Source organism: Melozone crissalis, unplaced genomic scaffold (assembly GCF_028551555.1).
Source record: "Melozone crissalis strain CALT ecotype California unplaced genomic scaffold, PUWL_Pcris_2 ptg000027l_1, whole genome shotgun sequence".
NCBI classification, from domain to species: Eukaryota; Metazoa; Chordata; class Aves; order Passeriformes; family Passerellidae; genus Melozone; species Melozone crissalis.
This window is the reverse complement of record NW_026535805.1, coordinates 10,236,750-10,261,100: the sequence shown is the minus strand read 5'-3', so window position 1 is coordinate 10,261,100 and position 24,351 is coordinate 10,236,750. Positions and strand designations below refer to the sequence as shown.

Sequence of the window (24,351 nt, the reverse complement as noted above, 5' to 3'; positions counted from 1 at the left end):
CTGGGGAGCACAGGAGACAGAAAATGAGGAAAGGGGCATCTTCAGTTGCTGCTGTGTCAAAGGCTCAACAAAACACAGACTCCAGCAGTAGCAGCCCCTGATGGGGATGATGTACTTGTAAAACATTTACATTTTCAGCAGGATGTTTCTAATTAAATTCAATTGGTTTGCACACCTGCTGGGAGTGACTGCTCTGCACCTCATCTCCCGCTTCTACTTAGAAGAGCACAGAGGATGCAACTGCTGAGGCTACCACGCAGCACTGTGCTCCTTTTGTGCAGACAGTAATTGAGAAAATGGATGGCAACAGCCTGTTTTGTGTTTGCTACCATTCTAGGAAGTGCTTTATTTTATTTTTTTTCCCTCCAGAGCATCAGAGGTTTTACAGCCTTTTACAAGAGTGGGTATCTGACAGGGCTTTGTGCAGTTTCCTGACTGCAGGATATGAGGATTGATGCTGGCATTAAACCCCTCAGGTCCAAGGAAGGTACCCATACAGATCCTGACTACAATCAGATCACAAGGCAGAGGACGGTATTGAAGCACACCATGATCAGTAGTGCAAGACAGAACACCCAGCTGTCACTAAACTCCTCTTAACCTGTTTTATGAGCACAGCCTGACTCAAACATTTTAAGAAAAGGTTTTATTGATATTGTGTTATATTGTCTGAGGCATTTATGGTTTTGCCCAGAAAGGTCTGAGACAACCAAACCTTCAGAGAAAGCTGCTAAAACTGTGGACAGTCAGCAGGACTTCTGGCTTATCACTGCTGTCCTAGGCTCCCTTCCTGCATGTTTGGGGAGCCAGCAGTTGTCAGTGAGATGTAAGTCATACCTCAAAAGAATACTTGAATGTAATGGCCTTGTTGTATTGCGGCGTTGCCCTGCTGTGAAATGAGAAAAATGCATTTACTGTGCTGAGGCAGCAGGTCAGCATCCCAAATGTTCTCCCCTCCAACAAGCTCACTGGGTCAGAATAATTCTGTTTTGGATTGTACAGGGCAGTCTCCTGGGTAACACGCTTCACAGCAATGCTTGGGGGGAACACGCCCTTGAATGCAAGGCAGTCAATGAGATTTATAATTACTGTGTTTTATAACCTCGTTCATTCAGGCAGGGAAGGATACTGCTGAAGAGAGCTCAAACAGGAGAAATCATCAATCTGCAGCTCTGGAAATAACTGTTGTTAATGTGATTTGAATCCCAGATGGCAGAAGGCTCTCTTTTGTCCACCGTGCTGTCCAGACCCACACAAAAAATGCACACATTAGTTTTAAACTCAGGTGGCTGTAGGGTGTGGAACTGTGACTTCAGCTACCCTCTCTCAGAGAAGGGGATGTAAAATCCACTCTGTATCACTGAAATCTTCTGCCTGCATTAAGCAAGGTCTTAGCTCAAGGCCAGGTCCCAGCTGTCCCTGCAGTGATAATGACCACTCTCCCCCAGGGTGCTGGGCACAGGCAGAATCCAGCTGCATTTTCACACATGCACACATGTAAATTGTCTGAACATGGTGGTGTTAATGCTTCTGGGATGGCAGACTGAACCCATAGATGTCTCATCATCAGCGAGCCCCATGCAGAATGCATTTTATTTTTGGAAAAGCCTGGAGGTAGAAAAAAAATAAAATCTCCTGGTACAGTTTATCTCATGCTTTGTTTTTGAGTGTCCTTGATGCATAACAGCATGTTATCATCTCTAAAGATTAAAAACAATCCCTTCTTATTGCTCTGCTGGGTATTTTCAAAGAAATTCATGCACAGCTGAAAACAAATAAAAACAATGCCCAGTGGCTCTGAAGAGATCCTGGGCCTCCAGTTTTCAAGTAGTCTGGAGACAATTTTAAACATACAGAGACCTACTAAATCCTTAACTACAGCTCCAGTGAGGACATGCAGGCAAAACTTCAGTAGCTTTAACAGAGTGAGGCTGGTTGAGGATTTTCAACATCTCCATTTTGTGGTTTTTAGGGTATAGCTTAACTAAGAGCCAGAGTTTATCACATGCAACACTGGATTTTCATTATTTCTTAACCTGGAGCTTCAAGTTAAATAACACCACCTTTGCTCAGGCTTGGTTTAAACAAAAATTCAGAGTAACCGGGTTGGTTTTCATGATGTCAGAGTCTGGGGGTTTTGATGGACTATGGCAAGGGTGGAGAAAGTCACCCTCTTCACATCAGTGCAGGACTGGGGCCCAAAATGACTGAATTAAATGCAGTGTAAACTGAGAGGGCCTCAGGCACTGATGGAGGAACAGTTCAGCTCGCTTCAGTTAACATGTCTTTTGCTTTTACCCACTTGGCTTCATTGTTCTGAGGATCTGGCCCAGTACAAGAATGAAATCCCACCCCCAGCCCCTGTTCTGCTTCCAGCTTTTGCTGGGGGCTATCTCTGATGGACAGTTGCAGGAATTGCTTAAGGAGAAATCCATGTGGCACTGCTGCACTTAGGAAAGTCTGAAAATTGGCTTTTTTCTTTACTCCTGCTTCTGCACTGCCTTGCTTAGAGCGGAAAGCACTTTGCCAAGGTATACTTGAGGGTTTGGTTTTCAATGGCTGGGTAAAATCATTCACAAGATCACTGTGAAGCAAAATAACTCCTGATGGAACTAACCTAAGATGTTTGGGCCAAACACATGAAGTTGAGTACATGAATATTGATTTAGGGGTGTTTGTGGTATGGAGAATAACAGGAATAATGCTGAACAGAAAACCATGATCTCTTGATGATAAACAGCCCCACAATGCAGTGTATCACAATACACAGAAAGGAGCAGACAATGGGTCATGGTCAGATTATACCTACTCCAGACTTTCATTGCATTTTTAGAAAATCCCTCATTTATTTCTAAATTAACCTTATACCTGCTATGCACTGCCTACCTTCTTTACTGCAGTTGAAATTTCTTTGCTTTTCAGTCTGTATGCTGTCTGGGTGTTGAAGGCCCCCTCATGTTTTTGGACAGTAATATAAAGAATCCCCCCATGGCCCTCCCTCACCCTCTTCAAGGCATTAGACTGGTGCTTGGCTGTATTTGTTAACCTTGGCCATCCCTTGTGTTTTGCTGTGAGCCCAGTGCTGCTGTTAGTTGGCTGCTTGTGGAGTAAAAGCACTACCAGCAGCATTTTAGATGTACAGCGCTGCAGAGAGGCAGGTACTTTCAAGGCTTCTTTACCTCTTCTACTTGGGGATTACTGGGAGCACAGTGGCTTTGGTTTGGCAGAGTTAGTTTTATCTTGTCCCTGGTTTACCTCTTAAAGTTTTCCCAGCATACTGAGAGAGTTGTGGAAGCATCAGATCCTTGTGTTGCACGCAGTGAGGGACAGCAATGTTCAAGCAGGGCTATTTAGGCTTGTCAAAGCTCTGTGCAGCAGTCCTAGTCACCTGGGGAAGGGGGTGGCACCCACACCCACAGCTGTTTCTCTAAGATGTTTCTCTAAGTGTTAAAGCACACTATAGACTTTTATTCCCTGCCCCAAGCATTGGGATATTCTGCCACAGGTGCCTAAAGGCCATCCTAATTCCTTTTATTTGAAAGGTTTCACCTTTCACCTTCTATGGTATCTGAGCAAAGGAAGTCTCTCTTAAAGGGAGCTCTCTTCTAATAGGAGATGGGGAGAAGCAGTGCTGGTTCTTCTCAAACTGTGACAGGCTCTATGACCACTGAGATGGAAAAAGTTTGCAAACTGTCTAGTTTAAAGTATGCAAAAATAGCAGGGCTGCAATTCCAACAAGGCTGCTCTTCTGTCCCTGTTTGATGACAGCTGGTGAGAGTGAAAATGAGTGGTGCAAGACTATAGAGACTTAATTGATTGTAGAGTTTCAGTTGTACAAATTTGATTTGAAAGGATTTGTGCTACATCTATATATCATGACTGCTGCCTGCACTGACACTACATTATGTGAGCATTCTTATTTCAGAGACTAGCTGCATTGATACAATCACTTAGTACAGCTGACCAAGCTAAAAATAAATACATAAAAAATAGGCTGTCTTTTGGCTCAAGGATCTCACATATACACCATTTTTACTTTGTGATGCAGCTATTTTTGATGCTTCTATTTTATATTTTCTGGCTTGGGAAAGCTAATTTCAAACAATGGGTTACTTGCAAACCACTTCCTTTGATTGTTCTTCCTTCACTATTCAAAGTAAGAGATAAGTTAAAATGATATATGCTTCAAGTTAGTCTGCCTTGCTGTGTCAGCCAGCAAATAATATATAATATAGAATTTTTCAGAGAACACAAAACCTATGAGCTAAGAAAGTTTTCTAACTACTGGTGTCTATGGTGAGGTTAAAAAATAATTTCAAGTTGAAGAAATGTGAAATTAACACCTATCTCAAATACTTCACAATCATTTATCAATAGTGGAAAGCAGTCTTGAGCTTCCAAGGTTGCTTGGTAAACATATTTGCTGTATTCCAGGAACAGCAAGGAATGCTAAGGTGAGGGCTTCTGCTCCTGAAGCCCAGAATTCTCCATGGCTTGTGCATTTTACTGGTCTCTCTCTATGTTTATTTACTTTTCTTGCTCTCAAGGCAAGACAGTTTTCAGGCAAACAAGATACCAAATGGTCCATGAACCTAGGGCCGACAACACTGCGGGCAATTTTGCTCTTAATGTGCATGAAATATGTGTGGCATCTCTTACTCTCACTGAAGTCACAAGGAGAATTGGTATCTGCTTGTACTGCAGAAGCCTGTCCTGAACTATCCTCACATAAATAATCTCAGTTCAGAAAAGATTTAAGTGCTGTGGGGTCTGGTTGTGTGTTAGCAAATCTATAAGCTCTCCTACAACATCAAGCTTTGAGCCTCACAATGCAGTGAGGGATTATACAGGACTTTAGAAATGCTTCACTGTGGCATTTGTTTAATGTGACCTAGCTTCATTTGTCTGTATTAGTCACTCCTGTGCTCTGCTGAGCTGCAAGTGACAGCCTCAAAGACAAAACACCTCTGCTGGCCAATCTGCCACAAAAATTATTATAAAAAGTAATTACATGAAGTACAGTGACATCTTCAGAAGCTCTATATATTTTGCTAGATGCAAGGGAATAATACTGCTCTCAATCCCATTAGAAGTGCCAAACCTGCTCACCATTAGCTGCTTTGGGAAACACTGGCCAGGGGAGTGTTTACATAAGGATGAAGCTAATCTTTCTCCAGGTTTAAAAAAAACTGCCACAATGTCAGAGCAGCTTGAGAATTTATTTTAGATGCAATTCATAGTTTGTCCTTCACTATCAATTTGGTTTAGCCAGGTTGGTATATTATGCCAAATGCTCTGAAAAAGTGCTGTATTTTGCTTTGCAAGGCAAGAGAGGCAGTGGGGGGACCTGTACATTAGGGAGAGGTCTGAGTGCCTAGAGTTGAATGATGGTGATGGTAGGGTTGAGTATTGAGGGTGAGAGTCAGGAGGAAGGCCAGCATGGCAGATATCCTGGTGGGAGTCTGTTATGGACCAATCAGGATGATGCTTATATTCTATAAGCAATGGAAGATTAGGTCTTACAATCACAATGTTGTTCTTGTGGGGGACTTCAACTTACCAGATGTGCCCTGGAAATACAACACAGCAGACAGGAAGCAGTCTAGGAGTTCCTGCAGTAAGATTCCTGGGGTTATTCAGGCTGGAGAAATGGAGGTTCAGATAAGACCTTATCACTCTCAACAACTACCTGAAAGAAGGATGTAGCCAGGTGTCCCTTCTCCTGAGTAACAAGTGATAGGACAAGAAAGGTGGCATCAAGTTGGGCCAGGGCAGGTTTGGGTCACATATCGGGAAGAAATTCTTCAACAAAAGGATTGCCAAGCATTGGGAGAGTCTGTCCAGGGAAGCACTGGAGTCACCATCCCTGGATATTTTTAAAGGATGTCTGGATGTAGCTACTCAGGGACAGGGTTTTAGGAATGGACTTGGCAGTGCTGGGATAACAGTTGGACACAGGGATATCAGAGGTCTTTTCCAACCTAAACAATTCCATGGTTCAGCTGTATTCCGCCTCTTTAGTGCTGGTTCATGTCATGTTCAATGCAGGTGTTAAAGTCTGCAAGACACAGACAGACTTGGCAGGTTGTGGAGAAGGACAGGGACCTACCTGTTGCTTGTAACACAAAGAGAGACAGACCACAAAAATAAGTTTACCACTGAACAGCAACAGCATGTGCTGTGCTAAGACATGGAACAGCAGCTTCTCCTGATCCTCCGGGTAACAGCCCAGACACATGAGAGCCAAAGCAAGGATGGCAGTCTCCCAGTGCCTCTCAGTATTTGGGTTACATGGTGAGGTTTTGGTAGTGTGGGGGCTAAAGGGGTGGCCAAGGTCAACTCACCACGCTCCGTTTCAGGTACCCAGCACTCAGCTCCCACTCCACTCACTTCAACATCACAAACTGTTTACAAACAAAGCTTCACTCTTTCAACAAATGAGACTCCTCCCTCCTGCCCTCAACTGGCTAGTTCTGCAAGGAAAGTCTTCTTTGGAATCTGGCTCATACTTTCTTACTTTGCACTATGATGGAGCACAGCCCACTTCCCAAACAGCCTTGGGGTCCTGTCCCCTTTTCAAAGCACCAGACCCCAGACACTCAAGTTTTTTGAGGTGATGCAGGACCTTCCATTTACGGTTTCATAACCAAATCTGAGCCTGTTAAAGCAGCTGATATTATGCTTCGTGTAGCTGTGATGTACACAAATACATGAGTGTACACAGAGACACACACAATGACACCACATAAGTTATGGCCCTGCTGTAGGCCACAGAGGATGACAGAACCGTTCTAGCAGCTCACCTGTTTATGAACAAACAACAAAAGCATAAAGTCAGGGAGCCTCCTACCAAAGGTGTCTTTGTCCAACAGCTTTACAATAACTGATGAATTCCCACAAGGTCTAACTTGTAAAAAAACCCCAAACCTAAGCACTGTGTGGTTTCTGGTAGGAAGGGCACTGTGAGTTACTGAGAAATTCAGTTGTGATACCACAAACTCAGCATAACTCAGAGATGGCAGCTCTATATCTTATTTAAGCATTGAACAAACTTAATTTTCTACTTATTCTGAGTGTAAAGGTTTTACTTGCTGCAAGTGGTCATTATGTGTGATTTGTCTCTGGCCCTTAAGAACACAGGTCTTGCTTATCATTTCCATGCCCCAGTCTCCCTGCAGCTTTAGGAGGAACAGCATTTGCTGGACAGTGAAGTTTTGCACATGGGATGTAATAACCTCATGCAATTGTACAGGCTGGACACCACCTGGGGAGAAGTAGCTCTGCAGAAAAGGACTTGGGGATGCTGGCAGACAAGTGAGCATGAGCCAGCATGGCACCCATCCAGTGCCCAAGGCTAATGGCTTACTGTTGCTTAATTAGGTAATGCACCACAGCAGACTGAAATTAAGTATTTCTTTCTATTTGGATCACATCTGGAGTGCTCTCACCAGCAGTTTTGGGTTCCCCAGTGAAGAAATGAAGATGACAAACTGGAGAAGGGTAGGTGAAGGGCCACTGAGATGGCTGGGGAGCCATGATACTATGAAGATTTTGAGAGATGAACATTTATTCAGCCTTTCCCTCTCCAGGCTAAGGAGAGATGCAAACACCACCTTCCGCTATCTAATGGGCGACTGAAAGAAAGACAGGACTAAACTTTTCTGAGAGGTGCTCAGTCGCAACAGATTAAGGTTATGGAAAGGAAAACTCTGGTTGAGCAGCTATTAAGAAAAAATTCTTCCCAAGAAGTATGCAGCACCAGAACTTGGGCCCAGACAGGTGGTGGAATTGCTATCCTTGAAAATACTCAAGGCTCACTGGACACAGCCCTGAACTACCTATATCAAATACAGATATTTGAAGCTGACCCCACTGTGAGCAGGAGGTGGGACCAGATGACCTCCACAGCAAAGGTCCTTCCTCACCTGAATTCTTCTGTGATTCTAACGTGCCTCATGACACATGTGCTAAGATATTAAGAGCACTTAATATATCATCACTGGTGTCCAGTATCAGCAACACTTTCATCAGCTGGAACGCTGCCGAGCTGACTCAAATACTGCACATCTTGTCTAAATGCAATTAAAAAAGGCACATGGCACTTTGTGTATCTCAATTAGCCTTGCACCATGCACATTGACATTCAAAATCAGCTGAGCTGGGGGTCTGTTCCCCACTCATATTAACCACAGTTTAGATTTTGAGGGATCAGAGCAAAGCTCACGCAGTGCAAACCTAACAAATCAAACCCTGAAAGATTAATGCTCCTGCATAAAGCAGCAAACCTCACACACAGTTCCACAGACCTGATTCTTTTATTGCTCTGCTCTTAGGATGAAAGAGGAGCAACAGGGCAGTGATGTCTTTCCACTTTGGTATCTATTATTGTAACACTAAGTGCTAGCTCCTACCACTCCTGGAATTTTGTCTGGGAAGTTCTGCTACAGCATTTACATTCTTATCTTTGTTTAGTCAATGCTGGCAAATAAAAGCATAAACAAATAATCTCCACTGTACAGCCTGGCAGTACTGAGATGCTGCCACTTGTGTTCCAGTTGATTTTTATTTGCAGTCTCTTATGCTGGTGACAACCTTGGAAAGCAGGTGCAGCCTGGTGAGTGAAGCAACTGCAAACGGATGTTTTTATGAGTCTGCCCTTTTTACTCAAATGCTGAGCAGGTGAACACAAGCAAAGGGAGAACTGGGCTAATTATGAAAACATCAAAGCAGTAATTTCTCTGAAACAAGTCCATGTATTTTACCTCATTTCCTGCCTTAGGCCATGCACTTGGAGATACTCATCTGCCTCATATAGTTTAAAGAGGTATGTGATCTACACAAACCCTCTTTAATTGCACAAATCTCTCTCTGTACCTTCAGGGAAGAACAGAGGGAGATTTCCACAAGGCAATGCAGAGCAGCAGCCTAACAAAAGGGGCCCTGCCCCAGTGCTGGAGAATCCCTCTCTCTGGACAACAGGTAGAAAGAGTGACCAACTCATCTATCTGAGCCAAAGGCTGAGGACTAGGCAATATGAATTTTCCCCATATAAATCAAAATTAGCACTTCAGACTCTCAGAAGCAAAGAAGTACAAAAGTCTGCTGTTTAGTTTATTCCTTACACAGCCAATGGCTATTAAGTGAAGCATTACCCATCTCATCCATTACTAGTAATGTGGACTGACTTAGGCAAATGTTGTATTTGGCAATGCCAGTGAACTGCAAGACTCCAGAGAGTAACCACAAGGCAGAGATGCTCTAGCCTGCTTCTGATTAAGAAGCTCCCAGTTGGTATGCTGCACCCAATGACTGTCTCCAGGCCATGCCCTTCCAGATGGAAGAAAGGCTTGGCTAACTGGTCATAAATCTCCCCACTGAAAGGTGATTAGCTTGAAAAATCCCCTGTTGTTCTGTCAGGAAGCCACAGAGGAGAGGTGCAAATCCATTAAATTACATCTGGCAGACACACATCTAAGAATACATGGCATTTGGTGATACATGGAAAGCACCACATTGTACCTTCAGACAGCTCATACGAGTATTTCTTTCCAAATTACCATTCTTGCCATCTAATTCTCATTAGACTCACTCAACTGTTCCATTAATGTTGTATTTCTCCTCCCAAGGGATTAACATTGATTTTTGTTTTGTCTTGAGCACACACAGCAAGGTCATACTGTTTCCTTCAGGGTGGATTCATTCAATAAAGAACTACACTATTAAACCCAACTTGATGTTCTTGTCAATAGAGCTTGGCTACCACAATGCTATTTAAGAGAATTTCCATGCAACTCTCCTGAGTCCAGCTACATCCATCATTCCACTTCACAACACACTAGACACTTGACAACTCATTAAAAATATATATAAAGAATGGAAGTCAGGGCTGCATCCCAGTGAAGCCCTACTAACATTCAAACTCCACCTCTAATTTAAAAAATAATAAACAGCAAAATAATTACAAAATGCTTCTGGGAATAGAAGTTCTTCAGCAGAAAATGAAAACAGGAAGGCAAGCAGGCCTGTAAAACACTTTTAGCTGGATATTCTGCTTTTCAGGTCACAGGTACATTAGTAATTCAGCTACTGGTGGGCTGGGCAGCCTGAATAGGCAACCACTAATTTGGGTTTGGTAAAGCTCTACTTTTGGGGTGATCCAGTCTCTCTTTTGTATCTTGATCAAGTTCCAGCATCAGAGGGGTGAGATTTAGAGCAGCAATTTAGAGCAGACAAAGCTGCCTCCTCTGATGCAGGTTTTCTCTTCCCACAGCATTCCCTCTTTGTTCCCACATGGATCTGCAGAGAGCAGATGTATCCCTTCCCAGCCTTTGTTTTACTATCCTGACAAGTCAAGCTCTCACTTGCCCATCCCTGATGATCACAAGCCTTTCATTCTCTGTGGCTTCCCCCCTGCACTTCATCTTTTCCCAGCCAGGGATTCTCTTGACTACTTTGGGGAAAACATAGGCAAAAGTCTCATTAGCAATATTAAACAGTAGCTCATTGATAGACTAGAGCTTTATAGAAGCATGAGGAAGGACAAGAGGAAAGAAGCAAGAGGGAAAATGTTAAAAAATGTTAAAAAAATGTTAAAAACCACACCATTTTACATGTTGCAAAGAGCAAACAGGAAATGTATAGTAAGTTCCTGACTCAGCAGTTGAGTTTTCCAAAGGGCTGAGGACTTCCTCCCAATTTCTTGGTCCAGGATTGTCTCTTCTGTTGCTTTCAGATACTCCCTCCACACCACTGGGACAAGATTCTGACCTAAGTTCACTTAAGATTCTTAGTGAATTTTACCTTTCTTTGATTAAATAGCAAATAAATAGCATTGAAAATGCCATCTGGGGCAAATCAAGGTTGGGTTCATGTCCTGCAGAGATCTACAAGGTCGAGAGAGACAAAAAAGGAAGAAACATCCTATAGAACAGCTAATGGAAGAAGAAGAAAGTGATTTTAACTGTCTTTGAATGGTCAATGCCTTATCCTGGTATTTTTAAAGTAAGCAGCAGTCTATGCTTTTTTCTGTCTCTTCTGTTCCTTCCAATTCTTTCCCCTCCCCTTCTCCCTTATGCACCTATATATCACCATCTGCCTGTTCTCCAAATGTACTGGAGAAATGCAGTGCATTGAACAGAAATAAAAGCAGTGAGAAAAATTCTTCACGGCATATAGGGACTTACCCACATGGAGGGAAAACTTATGGGGTGGGCTGAAATGTTTAAATGTTCTGTACTATCAGAGCAGTCCAAAAATATCCTGCTGGATATTAGGACTTAGCAAATTCACCCTTGCAGTGTTTTCTTGTGCACTCCATATTAGGTAGACCTAAGAGAGTCCCAGTGTCTGCAGCTCTCAGAGCTGCAGGGCAGAAGACGTCAGTGGTCTTCCTCTGGGTGGCTCAAATCTCCTGTTGACTGTCACTATTACTTACTTAAGGAAGGAAAAGGAAAAAAAAAGGCACTTCATTCAAGGTTGCTCCATTTTTGGAATTGCTTGTAATGACTGTTATTCTAATGTTGCTTCTACCTTTAGGTCTGTCATCTCTGCCTTAAAAAATCCAACCCCTTTCTCACCAGGGAAAAACTGCAGAGCTGTACTGGTACAAGGATGGTCTGCTTGTACTGAATTTGCAGAGCAGGAGGATGCATTCACTGCCAGAGAAAGGAAGCACCCTCCCTCCCCCTGCAAAAAGCTATTTTTTGCAGGCGTTGTCATATCTTATCCCCAGGAAGAGGAGAGGGCTGTGCTACAAAGTCCTCAGAGTCACATTTGCTTCTGTTTTACTCTGTCCTCCACAGCACCACTCTAACAATGTATCCATACAGTTGAGGGCAAGGCACAACACACAGGCACAGCAGATTACTCTAATGAAAACAAATCCTTGCTAGAGGAAGAAAGAGTTTGCAGGTCTGTCTCCTAAATCCCACTCCTACCACAATAATATTTTCACCACTACTTTACAGTTAGGGACATAAGGGTACTCAAAGCTGTAAAGCACATAATTTGTGCAGAACAGTTGCAGTACTTTGTCTAAAATAATTTGTGGTCCAAAATCCTCCATGAATAAAGGCATCTAGACATATAATTAGAATAAATAAGATTTTGCGCTTACAGTGTGTCTGTCATCTGAAAGTATGTGCAGATATTAATTAGGCTCCACAAACCCCAGATAAAGTAGATTAGTAGCTTCATCCCTGTTTTACAGAGGTTTAGGGTAAAGGGTGACACATAATCAGAGCTGGAAGTGCAGCAGGGCTGGCCGTGCCAGCGGTGGTGAGAGCCAGGGCTCCACCTCCTCTCCAGCCTCTCCACTGAATTGCCTTCAATGGAAAATGACGGAGTCACAGCTCTTTGCTCCTGCAAGAGAAAGGCACACCCTGTTGCACAACAGTAGCAAAGCCCCAGCCTGAAGTGCTTTGATAAACACCAGGAAACGATGCTTAGTTTGGGAAGAGAAAGCTGGAGCTCGCCTGCTCTCATATATTTGCTTTGGGTGCTGTGTGTCTCTCTGAGACACCAAGCGATGCCCTCTGCAGCAGCACCCTCACACAGCCCCAGCAGCACAGCTCAGGCCTGGAGGATATGCTCCAGGGAGTACCTGATGTACTTTAACATGCAGTGTTGGTTGGTATATTTCTGTTTCTATGCATTTTTGCTACAACTCATAAGCCACATCAACCTAGGATCACACAAACAGCATGCAATAAAAAACTGTAGTCAATACATACCTTCAAACCTTAAAATAGCTGTCTCTTGAAGCAGGTGTTACATTCTGTTTTACATTTTACATCTGACACCATACAAAAATATTTAAAGTAATGAATGTAAAGTGAAATGAAAGTAATGATGAAAGTAATATATGTGTATTAAGGAAAAAAACCCCCAGACCCTTAAACAGTATTATGAGTAAATCTTCAGTGGTTTTGTATGCTAAAGAATAGCTAAAAATTTATTTTGCAGGCATTACCTACTCCAATTCAAGCTCTTATGACAGCAGTTTCTCAAAGACTCCTCTTAAGTAGTAGCTGTGATAATGAAAACTATTTTTCAGTATCACAAAAGTAGTACAACTGTCCAATTCCTCAAAATTGCCCAGTCCTTGACTCTGCTTACTGCCTTTGCCTAAGCAGGAGCAAGGGGAGCAGCAGGAAGAAGCCTCTCCAGAAGAGACAAAAACAGGTCATTCACTGTGTCTCTCCAGACACAATTATTCACCTAATTACACTCAAGACAAATGCACAGTTGTCCTAGCGACTGGGGCATGCATTTTAATTGTCATGTTCAATTCTCTGTACACAAATACAAAAAACTGAGCAAGAAATGTCGCTAGAAAATGGAAAGAGACCACCTATCTACGAAATAGGCAACAAATTGGGTAAACAACACCCACAAAACAGCTCCTTAGAAGATAAATAACTCCATTAATGTGACAACTAAGCTCTTTTGTTCTCACATTTAAACACAGAATGCATTCCAATTTCAATATTCAAGGTAAAAATGGTTTTAATTAGCATCCTAGCTACCTTACAAGACGTACAGACCTTGGTATGATGGAGCCATGATAATCTACCCATGCAGAGAATCTGCCCTGTGATTTATACCATTACTGCATGGCAGCATGAAACAAATCCCCAAGGAAGTAACACATGTCATCCTTGAAAATATTAAGCAATCAAGCCATGTTTTATTACATGAATGGATGCCTTTGAAAACAAGGATGCATGCACCATACTGTGAGGTAAAACGAAATAAATGAACAGAAATAATTCATTTCCATGTACTAATCAGTAGAAACTGTAGTCTTCAAATTACCCTGATGCTACCAAATGCAAGTCTGGAGACAATAGGTTGACTCTTCTACTAAAATGAACATGAAATTGCATCCTAAGTACATGATGAAGGCCAAATTAAACAGCCCAAGACTTTACAAAGTCTTTTTGTTTTTATTCAGCCCTTGCACCCCACTGAATAAATAAGAGCAGAAGATTTAAATAAAGCATCATATAGTTTTTAAACACTCAAATCTAATCAAGAGCCATGCACGTATCTTAGGCAAAAGGAACATAATCTATAAAAAAATCTGTTCTCAATCAAGCTCTTCAGCTTCTAGCATTACCAGCAGAGCAAGATTTGTGTTCTGCCAGCTAAAAGGATGTCTCTGGCAAGCAAAATGAAGTGTGTGTATATATATCTACCTAGCAAAGACTAGAACTGCACACTTTCTGGCTGTGTTGTACTCACAGACTGGGACACTGACATCTCTGCAAGGACCTGAGACAGGTGTCACACTGCTTACTGCTATTATTTATAATCACACATTTATCAGAGATGCTGACCACTCAGAAAATAAAATCCTGTCCCTACAGGCATGAGGAGATAGAAACAGAGCTTTGATAAAAAAAATCAGGTTAATACAAACCAGCTGAAATAGAACACTATTTCTAGTACTTCTATGAAAATGGATATAGATATAATTACATGAGTAAAAGACTAAGGGGTGGAGAAGGTTTTTTTAAACACTGAATGGAAACCACTACCTTTGAAGCTAAGCTATTTTGCTGTAAATCCATTATTTGCTCTAGCCTGCTTATCTTAAAATGAAAAGCAAGAAGTTCAGAGAGAGGTAACAGCAATAATGAAAGGAATGGAACTGGCTCAGTGACAGATACCTGCAAAATCAGTAATGGGAAGGGGATGAATAAAAATCATGAGTAAGTTATGTCTTCCAAAGTGAGAACAGGGTGCATCAGTGAGGCTAAGAGCTGCATCAAGAACATAGAGAATTTGGCAGTTCTTTGTACAGCAGAAAACAGACCTGTGGGTCTCCTTGCCAAAGGGTATTGTGGATGATGAAAGTTCTAACACAGGCTCCAGACAAGCTCATGAAGGAAAATCCACTGGGAATTACTATGCAAGTACAATTCACCTCTACTTTGGGATGTCCCCAAGCTAAGTCCTAACCTCAGAAGTAGCATGGCCTCATTCTTTCCTAGGCACTTTGCTGCTGCTGGTGAGAAGGAGTACTTGAACCTCTGGCCTGACCTGATACAGTCATGCCAATGTTATGTTTAGTATCTACTTGCAGAAAAAATTCCTGGTAATAGCTTCAGATTCACTTTGGGGAGGGGGGGTGATGGCTGGATGAAGCACAGCTTTGCAGAAAAGGACTTGGAGAACAAGCAGCTGGCCATGGGCCAGCAGTGTGCCCTCGCAGCAAAGGCAGCTCACAGTATCCTGGGCTGCATTGGGAAGAATGCTGCCAAAGGTTAAGGGAGTTCATCCTGCACCTCCACTCAGCACTGGGGAGGCCACATCCAGAGCACTGTGTCCAGTTCTGGGCTCTCCAGTACAAGACATGGACACACTGGAGAGACTCCAGGCAAAGGGGCATCGAGATCAGCAAGGGACTGGAGCATCAAGGAGAAGCTGAGAGTTGGCACTGCTCAGCCTTGTAGGAGAGAGGGGAGATCTTATCAGTACAGCTAAATACCTGATGGTAAGGTGCAAAGAAGTGAAACCTCTTAGAACTTCTCAGGGATATCCCATGACTGAAAGGGCACAAATGGAAACACGAGAAATTCCATTTAAACATTACTCAAAGGTTTATTTACTGTAAGGGTGATCAAACACTGGAAGAGATTGCACAGAGGTTGCTCCATCCTTGGAGCAACTTGCCCAGCTAGATATGGTCCTGGTACCCTGCTCTAGCTGAACCTGTTAATCAGGGAGCTGGAGTTGGACTACAGGATCTCCCAAGATCCCTTCCAACCTCAACCATCCTGTGATTCTGTTATGTGGGTGATATGTCCCCAACTGCATTTACCACAAAGAACTTCTCCCAGACAATAACCAGGTCTTCCTGTGGCAAGGCCACAATCTACACTAATCTTGGAAAACGATGGTCACCAAACAGCCTACAGTCAGTTTGTTGGCTCAGCTTAGGTGACTTAAATCCAGTTTGGTTTTCCAACTTCAGCTGGAGTACTCTCCAACTCTCTGTGTGACTGTGAACCCTTCCTGCGTGGCTGCCGGTATTATTTTTTGTGGTGCAGATGACAGCCAAAGAACAACTCATGATTAGCACAACCTCTGTTAGCTGTGTATTCTCTTTGATTTCGTTATGGAGCAAATCAAATGTGATCACAAGATTGTGTTTTCCACCCATTCACGTGATCACAACAGACCACATTATGAACAGGGACACATTATGAACAAAACCCAATACATAGCAGCTTTGTTTTGCTATCAAGGATAGAGATGAGGTAGAGCAGACAGCTACACCACATTCTGATACCAACCTTATTGCCCTTGCCCCAGCCTTCAAGAGAAACAAGAAATCATTACAGCCTTCCCTTGCATTCAGTAATATCCAAGTATGAGTCAAGCAATTTTTTTGCTTTGTTTTGATAGTATTTTTTATTGTTTTCATTAAATCTGGAACAGTGATGGAGATGAGAGTGCCCATTTCCTTCCCTTAAATTGACAATTCTTTCTCTTCCCTGAACTAAAACATGTTGAGAATTGCTGTGACTTGACAAAGTGCTGTGTGAAATGCATGCTGGGCAGAAGTCTTCCAAATATCTCAGTACATGCTTAGTTTAACTTGCAATATCACATACAGAGCTTTCGGACACAAATGCAACATGCTGGCATTGGTTTTCTCCTCCTCTGAATCAAAAGTGAGAATGGTACTGAATGCACGGTGGCTGGGAACTAACAAACTTCAGTGTCTTTCTCTAGTTACATACAGGTAGGTGGATTTGTGTATTGCTTTATAAGGAGGTGTCATCTGCCCCAGCTTATGTTATATTTTCTGACTTGGTTGGGCACATGACAGTTTTGTTATCACCATCTCAAAGCTGTGTATTGCATGATGTTATATAACCAAATTTGGTACATACTGAAGAAAGCCATAGTTATTTGGTTGTAGAAATGTGCTGTCACAGGTCACAGTGTAAGAGAAGGAGATATGGACAAAGCCCCTGTTTCCAGAGCAGCAAAGATACCTGCTCAGTAGAAACTCCATAGCCCCCAGGAGGGAGAAATGCTCTATGACTCGTGCAAGCAGGCCCCAGAAGGAGCCCATGAAAGGGAAGAAGGAAACAGAGCCTTTCTAGTAAAGGAAGAGATCACAGAAATTTTTGAGATGGCATCAGGAGCAATGTAGAAAAAGAACCCCAGCAAGTTGTATTTATTAAAGAAACCATGGTCTCACACGATTTACAATTCTTAGGGGCCAACCCAAGCTGTTTCTGGCAGCCAACAGCTATCTAACCAAAGGAGTAGCTGCTCACCTCACCAGGATTATGTTTCAAATAGCCCTGAAAACTGATTCTGTGTGTCTTCTTCAAATGAAAACAAAATTCCTCAACAAATATACTTCCTTAGTTTAGGTATTAGCCAGTAGTACTTACTCTGTAAAGGCCAATGGTGGATTCCTGATCCAGGCTTAAGGATCCTGTGACATCACTCAGAAACTGCAAGCGTTACAGGAAGCAGCACAGCTGCTGTGTGTGGGATTTTCCAAGTGCCTGTGGTTTCCCAACCACAGCATTGGACACAAAGTGCCAAAGGCCCCTGGGATGAAGCAGAGCATGGCACCCACCCCCGGGACACTCCTGGTGCTGCAGTGCTGCTGTATGGTGCTGCTCTGCCATGCTGCAGCGTGCTTTATATGGAAAACATGCTAATCTGATTGCTATTGTAAACACCCTACAGTCACAGCAAAACAGCCATTTCAGCTGTGCAGAGACAGCTTGTGTGTGTTATGGTGGTGACTCTACACTGGGTAAAGGTGAAGTTACTGACACCCAATGGACTCATTCATTGCTAGATCTGTGCCCTTCATTTAAAGCCAGCAACACTCTTCAGGTTGGAATTTTCCAAATTTAGCTTTGACAACCCAGTTCCAAGAGCCCAGGGGAAGAGACATGACTACTTTGCTAATTGATGCTGGTACACCAGGGAGGCTCAGCACTGTCTACAGCAGAGCTCTCCCTTAAAGTGGACTAGGTCAGTTGGATGGCAATTGTACCAAGTCAAATAGCAATTCTCACAAGCAGATCCTCTTTTTCTAAATTATTACACATCCACAACAGTACTACTAGAGTGGGAGAACAATGTATTCAAACTGGAGGGACCAGCACAGAAACATGTGTGAATTCAATTACATCTGCCTGTGGACATGTTTTGCATCATTTCAAACCCTGTGGATCTAGTTCATAATCTAGTCTGCCCTCTTGCATAATCCAAGACATATACTTCTCTCTGGTAGGGGACTGAACATACTGTGCTCAAGAACTTGTATTTTTAATAAAAGTACAGCTAGTACTTGGCTAATACATACATTTCAGAAAGACATTCAGTTTTCTTCTGATGGCCTCGAGGACATTCAGAATTTACCACTTGTCACATTACATCCTCAATTGCATAAACCCAGTCTTAAGTTCTCCATGGGGACAGTGTCTCATTCAGAACACAGGACAAAAATCACTTAGCTAGCAGCCATTCAATATTTTATTTTCGCCCTTTTTATTTGATGTATAGCCCTAAAAGCCTTGTTTAGTGCACATTATTCCAGCTCTATTCTGAAGGCAGAATGATTAATTTCTTTACAGACATTTCTATACTGCTCATCAGATGCTTCTAACTTGTTATGTGCAATTTCCTAGCTTTTGGAAAAGCACATAAAGGAATGCCATTATGTGGCACCATATAACTACTGCCATGATTCATATCAGCAGGGATAGACCAGACCTCTGCTATCTTAGCTAACAGGTGTGAACCACAGTCTGCAGCAGGGCCAAGTTAAAGGAGGTGAGGTACATCTTAAGCAAGTGATTTTCACCAATATTTGCTGGCACCAGGATGGGAAGATTCAGAATCTTAAGGAGACAGAAGAGCATGGAAAGAAGTACTCTCACAGGTTCCTGCCCCTCTGTCATTCTCCTAAGATTGGCCTCTTTAATTCACTCTTTCCAGCATGCCCACACCTCCATCCATGTCTTCTTATCTATCCAGTCCTATCTGGCATTATCTATCTTACCCTATTTTCCATCTATCTGTATTTTTCTCACTTTTTCAGTTTCTTTCCTCTTCCATACTTGCTTATAGACTAAGTCTCTGCCCCCAAATTTCTCATCTTACTGTCTTTTTCAGCTCTTCTGAACTTTACATCCATTCCTTGACTAAAACATCATCATGGAATACTCTGAACTGGAAGGGACAGGAATCACCGAGACCATCTCTTGGTCTCACACAAGGCAGCCCCAAGAGTCATTCCATGTGTCTGAGAGCACTGTCCAATTGCTTCCTGAACTCTGGCAGGTTCAGTGCTGTGACCACTTCTCTGGGATACCATTCCAGGGCCCAATCATCCTCTGGGTGAAGAATCTTTCCCTTATATCCAACCTAACCCTCCCTGACACAACTTCAGGCCATTCCCTCAGGTCCTGTCACTGTCACCACAGAGAGAGATCAGTGCCTGCCCCTCCTCTTGCTCGCATGAGGAAGCTGTAAATGCTGTCCCCAGTCTCCCCTTCTCCAGGCTGAACAGACCAAGTGACCCCAGCTGCTCCTCATATGGCTTCCCTTCAAGACCTTCCCTGTTTTGGCTGCCCTCCTTTGGACACTCTCTGAGAGTTTAATTCCCTTCTTGCACTGGGGCACCCCAAACTGCCCCCAGCACAGGAGGTGAGGCTGCCCCAGCCCAGAGCAGAGCAGGACAATCCTCTCCCTTGCCCAGCTGTGATGCTGTCCCTGATGCCCCCAGGACAGGGCTGGCCCTCCTGGCTGCCTGGGCACTGTTGGCTCAGGTTCACCTCATCACTGAGCAGGAGCTCAGGTCCCTTTCTGTGACGCAGCTTGCCAGCCCCTCATGCCCCATGCTGCACGTACACCCAGGGTGGCCCTGGCACAGGGGCCCTCATGAGCCCATGGTGGCTGTGCCCAACCATGGCACTGCTTTTCAGGTGTTTTTCAACACCTCCTGGAATAATGTTTATCCTTTTACCAGTCACTGAAGAGAGACTGGTAACCATAGACAGGCCTGTAGTTACAAGAGTCATTCTCTTGCCCTTCTTGAAAATACCTGGAGTTTGAGGGGAACAAGCATTCACAGACTCCTTAAAACTTTCAGAAATACTTACCTACTAAGCATATATGTGATTTTTAAAGGTTACAACTTGGATAACCTAGGAAATATTATGGTAAAAAGCACATTCATATGCTAGCCATTCCTGACAAAACCTAGAGATAACAAGGCACCATAAAGAAGATATTGCAGAAGCTTTTAAGGTCTCCTCTTTAGCCTCCTTTTCAGAAACAGCAAAGCCATGTTGGAATGACATTTTCTGAAGTGAACTGGGCCAGAACATCTGAGATATGCACCTTGGAAACTTTTATTCCAAGTTACTATAGTTTCAGAAAATTGCAAGCAACTGAAATGTGAAGACTCAGAATATGGTTATGTCCATAAAGTAAGACAAAAATGAGAGCTATTAGTATCATGTTGGCACCTAATTTGATGGCTTCTCTGGTATCAACAACTTCTCTTAAATTATGACAGAGCAAGGAACATCATTTCATCTGGCTTAGTTTTTACTGAGTGAATTTGTGGAGGCTGTATCACAACAACCAAGTTATATTATTGCCCCATATAAGCCTGACATGTGTACAGCAGCCTTGTAATGTTCTCCTGACATGCACCAGCTATTCATTTGCTATTTTTGTACTGAACAGTTATTATTATCAAATATCTTGCCCTGTGCCTGTAGGTTCTACTATTTCTGTTAATTGTAACTTCACTCAACATTTGATGTCTTGTACACTGATACCCCTCCAGTTTTGGAGTTGCCAGCAAACCTCATCAGGACCAAATTTATGCCAGGTAAATTTACTGCCAAATACAGTAGTCAAATGGATATAGAATTCCTGTAAAAATTAAGTTAGTCAAGACAAACTTCTAAAATTACTAAGAGAGACCTGGTAAGGGCTACAGTTAACAAGACACAGCATTGATGAAACATGATTAACTGCTTTGATTTCACACGAGAACTGGCTTTTGGTCTTCCATAAAGCTCCCTGTATAATTATTATTGTTATTAAGCTCTAGGCCCAGTGTCTGGAAAACAGTTTTGGGCTTGGTGCCATAGAGAAAAAGAATACTTGCTGGGTAGGAGTGTTACCAAAAAAAGCCCCGCAAGTGTGGAGTCCCTGCCCCTACACAAGGCTGGAACCAAGCTGCAGCTTATAACAGTAACAGATTCGTTTTATTGTAAACTTGTAGTTTATCTTGATTTTAACAGATAAAAAGAAACCAGCCCAAGTTTTACAAATCCCATATCTATCTATCTATCTATCTATCTATCTATCTATCCATCTATCTTCAGTGATTTAGTTCTTTAGATCCTTCAAACATCAGTGTACTGCTTATTTAAAATGCATAACAGTTAGTAGGAAAAGCAGCAAAGACAATGTAATTGAGTTGACTCCCAAAAGTATGAGCCTTTGTCAATTAAAAAATTTACTTTTGACACAAGTCCTAATTAGTTAAAAATTCAATCCAGTCTTAAAATAGAGGTTCAAACTACCCAATTTATTCTTGGAACGGTCACTTGTTCTCAGGATTAGGAAGACAATGGCATCCAGAGCAAGCATAAGCCCTCTCCCCTTTTATTACAGTTAATCAGGAACATAAATACTATAATGGAGCTGAGCCCCTGCAAACTCACCAGGCTGTGCATAATTTCCACTCCAGCTGGATTCACGGTGAGCGCTTCATCATACAATTGCTTAGCCTCCTCCAAATTGCCTTTCATCTCTGCAAGCCTCCCACGCATGTACAGTACAGCATGAGATGTGGGGAAAAGACTAGCTGCCTCCTGGGTACAAAAGCCTGCTTCTTTGAGATGCTGCTGTTCCAGGAAGAGTTCAGCTGAAGGAAAAACAAAACACCAAGCCATAAAAATAAAGCAAAGAACACCCTGCCATTAGATGAAATGAAGCAGAGACCTTTCTTCGTATTAATTATATATCATCTGACTTACTTAAGCATATTAAAACATGAGGCCATGATCCTGCACAATGCTTTGTACTATGGTTAGTGCTTATTATCATGACTGGATTCACTGAATGTATCTATCTTTTCCGAATGCTAAGGGATCTATCCAGATGTTCATGGACACCTTTGGGTGGTGTCCTGACAAAGGCCTTAAGGATTCCTCCATTGGGAAGGTAAATAGTGCTGAACCGAGCCCTAAGGAGGCTACTTGGAGTCATCAGAGGAATTTCCAAATAATCTGGGGGAGAAAAAAATAACAGAGTAAGCTATCACTGTCTACTGAGAACTTCAAAAATGTCAGAGTATTAGGACACATCTGAGCTGGACAGTAGATAACTTACTTAGGAGAGTACTTTCCCATTTAAAAAGATTATTTAAAATCTTATTTGGCAAGTTTATGAGACAACTGTCTCTTAATCTCTCAGAGACTGTTAAAATCAAAAGGCCCTTATAGACTTATTTATATCGTGTATTCATCTATTTACATCTTCATACATTACAGAAAAACAAAATGCAGCTCTTGGAAGAGACTGCTCACTTGCTTTCTTGAACTATCAGCAACTATCTTAGTGGTTTGCTTAGAAAAAATATGAAACAGGCATGTTTACATGTTTGAATGTCAACTTGTTAATAAAATAATGTCTCATGATAAATTTCATAACGTATCTCATGGCTGAACTTTAACATTTCTCAGAATTTGGACTAGATAATTGTGGTGTTGGACTGGATGATTGTTGTAGATCCCTTCCAGCTGAAATTGGAATTCTAATTATTTCAAAAGGTCAAAATACTGCCACATGTAATCAAAAAGGGAAACTGTTTTTATATATATACACATACACACACATGTAAGCATGTATGTAGATGAAATACTCTTCATACAGGCAGGAATTGCTCTTTAGTCCATAACCTGTGTTCTACATGCTCTCACTGCAAAAACTCAGTGTCTCTCTCTTATTTTTTATTAACTGATGTCATGCAGTAAGTATTGACAGTTCAAGAGTCCAATTCAAAATTACTAATTCAGGCTCTAGATTTAGAATAACGATTCTGAAATTAGACACAACCTTAAATGTCCTGACTTTTTAAGGCAGTGAATATTCTTAGGAAGTGTCTGTGAGGGGGGAAATTAGAGTGAAAATTCCTCTTGAATATCTTTGAAACTGTGCAATTTTGAAACACTGGGAGACCCAGATGACTGTGGGGACTTGGCTTGGTCACGTGGAGCTTGCTAGAGGTGAGCAGGGAAGCATCCCCTGCCTGACCACAGGAAGGATCCACCTTGGCCTATGAGACTGGGATCATGAATGGCATTTCTACTGGCACACCAAAAATGATTCTGTAGTGAAATGACAGCATGGCTGAACATCCTTCCACTTCTGAGGTGACCTTTCCAGAAGAAGGGTGAGACATTGTTGAGAAAATGCTTGAATATTTCTCTGCCATCCCTAGGTTGTGGTACAAGATAAATGTCATTCTCCAAGGCTGTCAACATGAGCAAAATATTAGCTCCTTCAGAAGAGTTATACTCTTTCAGAATGACTCATACACATTTCTTCCTGGTTAATCATAAAATCTCTGCATGCATCCCTTCCCTTGGCTCCAAGAGGCTGCAGCTATCTATAATAACAGAAGGCAAGGCCATGTACCTTGTCAAGCTGAATATGTGCACAGCCTTATGCAAAAATTGGTGGGAGGACAGTATTTTCCTTGCACTTCCAAGGAACAGAGTGTTTTCCTGCCAAGTGCTGCATAGCAGCTGACGCCATGCATGTGGCATTAATGAGCCTGGGGATGTGCAAAGCGACACTTCACAGCCTGAAGATGAACACTCCCTCCCCAAAGTTTGCACAAACTTAGCAGCACAAAAGAAGGGGTGAAATCCTGGCACTGTTTGAAGTCAGCGGAAGTTCTGGATACTGCCATACTTAAAGCTCTATTAGCAACTAAGAGCATCATGTGACTTGTTTCATTTCAGAAGAGAACTAACTGGGAGCAAGTGGGTTTAGATGTGAAATCATGCATGGTGCTTCAATGCATGCAAAATAGAGTATTTATTCTTTCTATGGTGCCTGTAAGTCTTCTTCAGTAACAACAATTATTTAGAGGAAGTACAGCAACACAGAATCTAAATAAGAACTACAAATTGTATTTTATGGTATGGTAATGTAGTGTATTAAAGTTCAGTCCATTTCTTTGCAGGCTCAATAGTCAATAAAAATGATTTAATGGTGTGGGAGTCCTAATTTGCATAAAAAAGAATGAGAGGGGTGTCTTTTGGTTATGAA

General features: G+C 42.3%; 1 protein-coding gene across 5 annotated transcripts in view; it reads right to left on the bottom strand.

Annotated features, from left to right (window-relative positions):
• The window catches only part of TTC7A (tetratricopeptide repeat domain 7A), a 169,869-nt gene that overhangs the window by 17,093 nt on the left and 128,425 nt on the right, over positions 1–24,351 (bottom strand). For all 5 annotated transcript variants that reach the window (XM_054279311.1, XM_054279312.1, XM_054279313.1 and 2 more), the window contains one exon: positions 21,735–21,937. In XM_054279311.1, the coding sequence (XP_054135286.1) occupies positions 21,735–21,937 (203 nt within the window). The remainder of the gene's footprint in view (positions 1–21,734; positions 21,938–24,351) is intronic.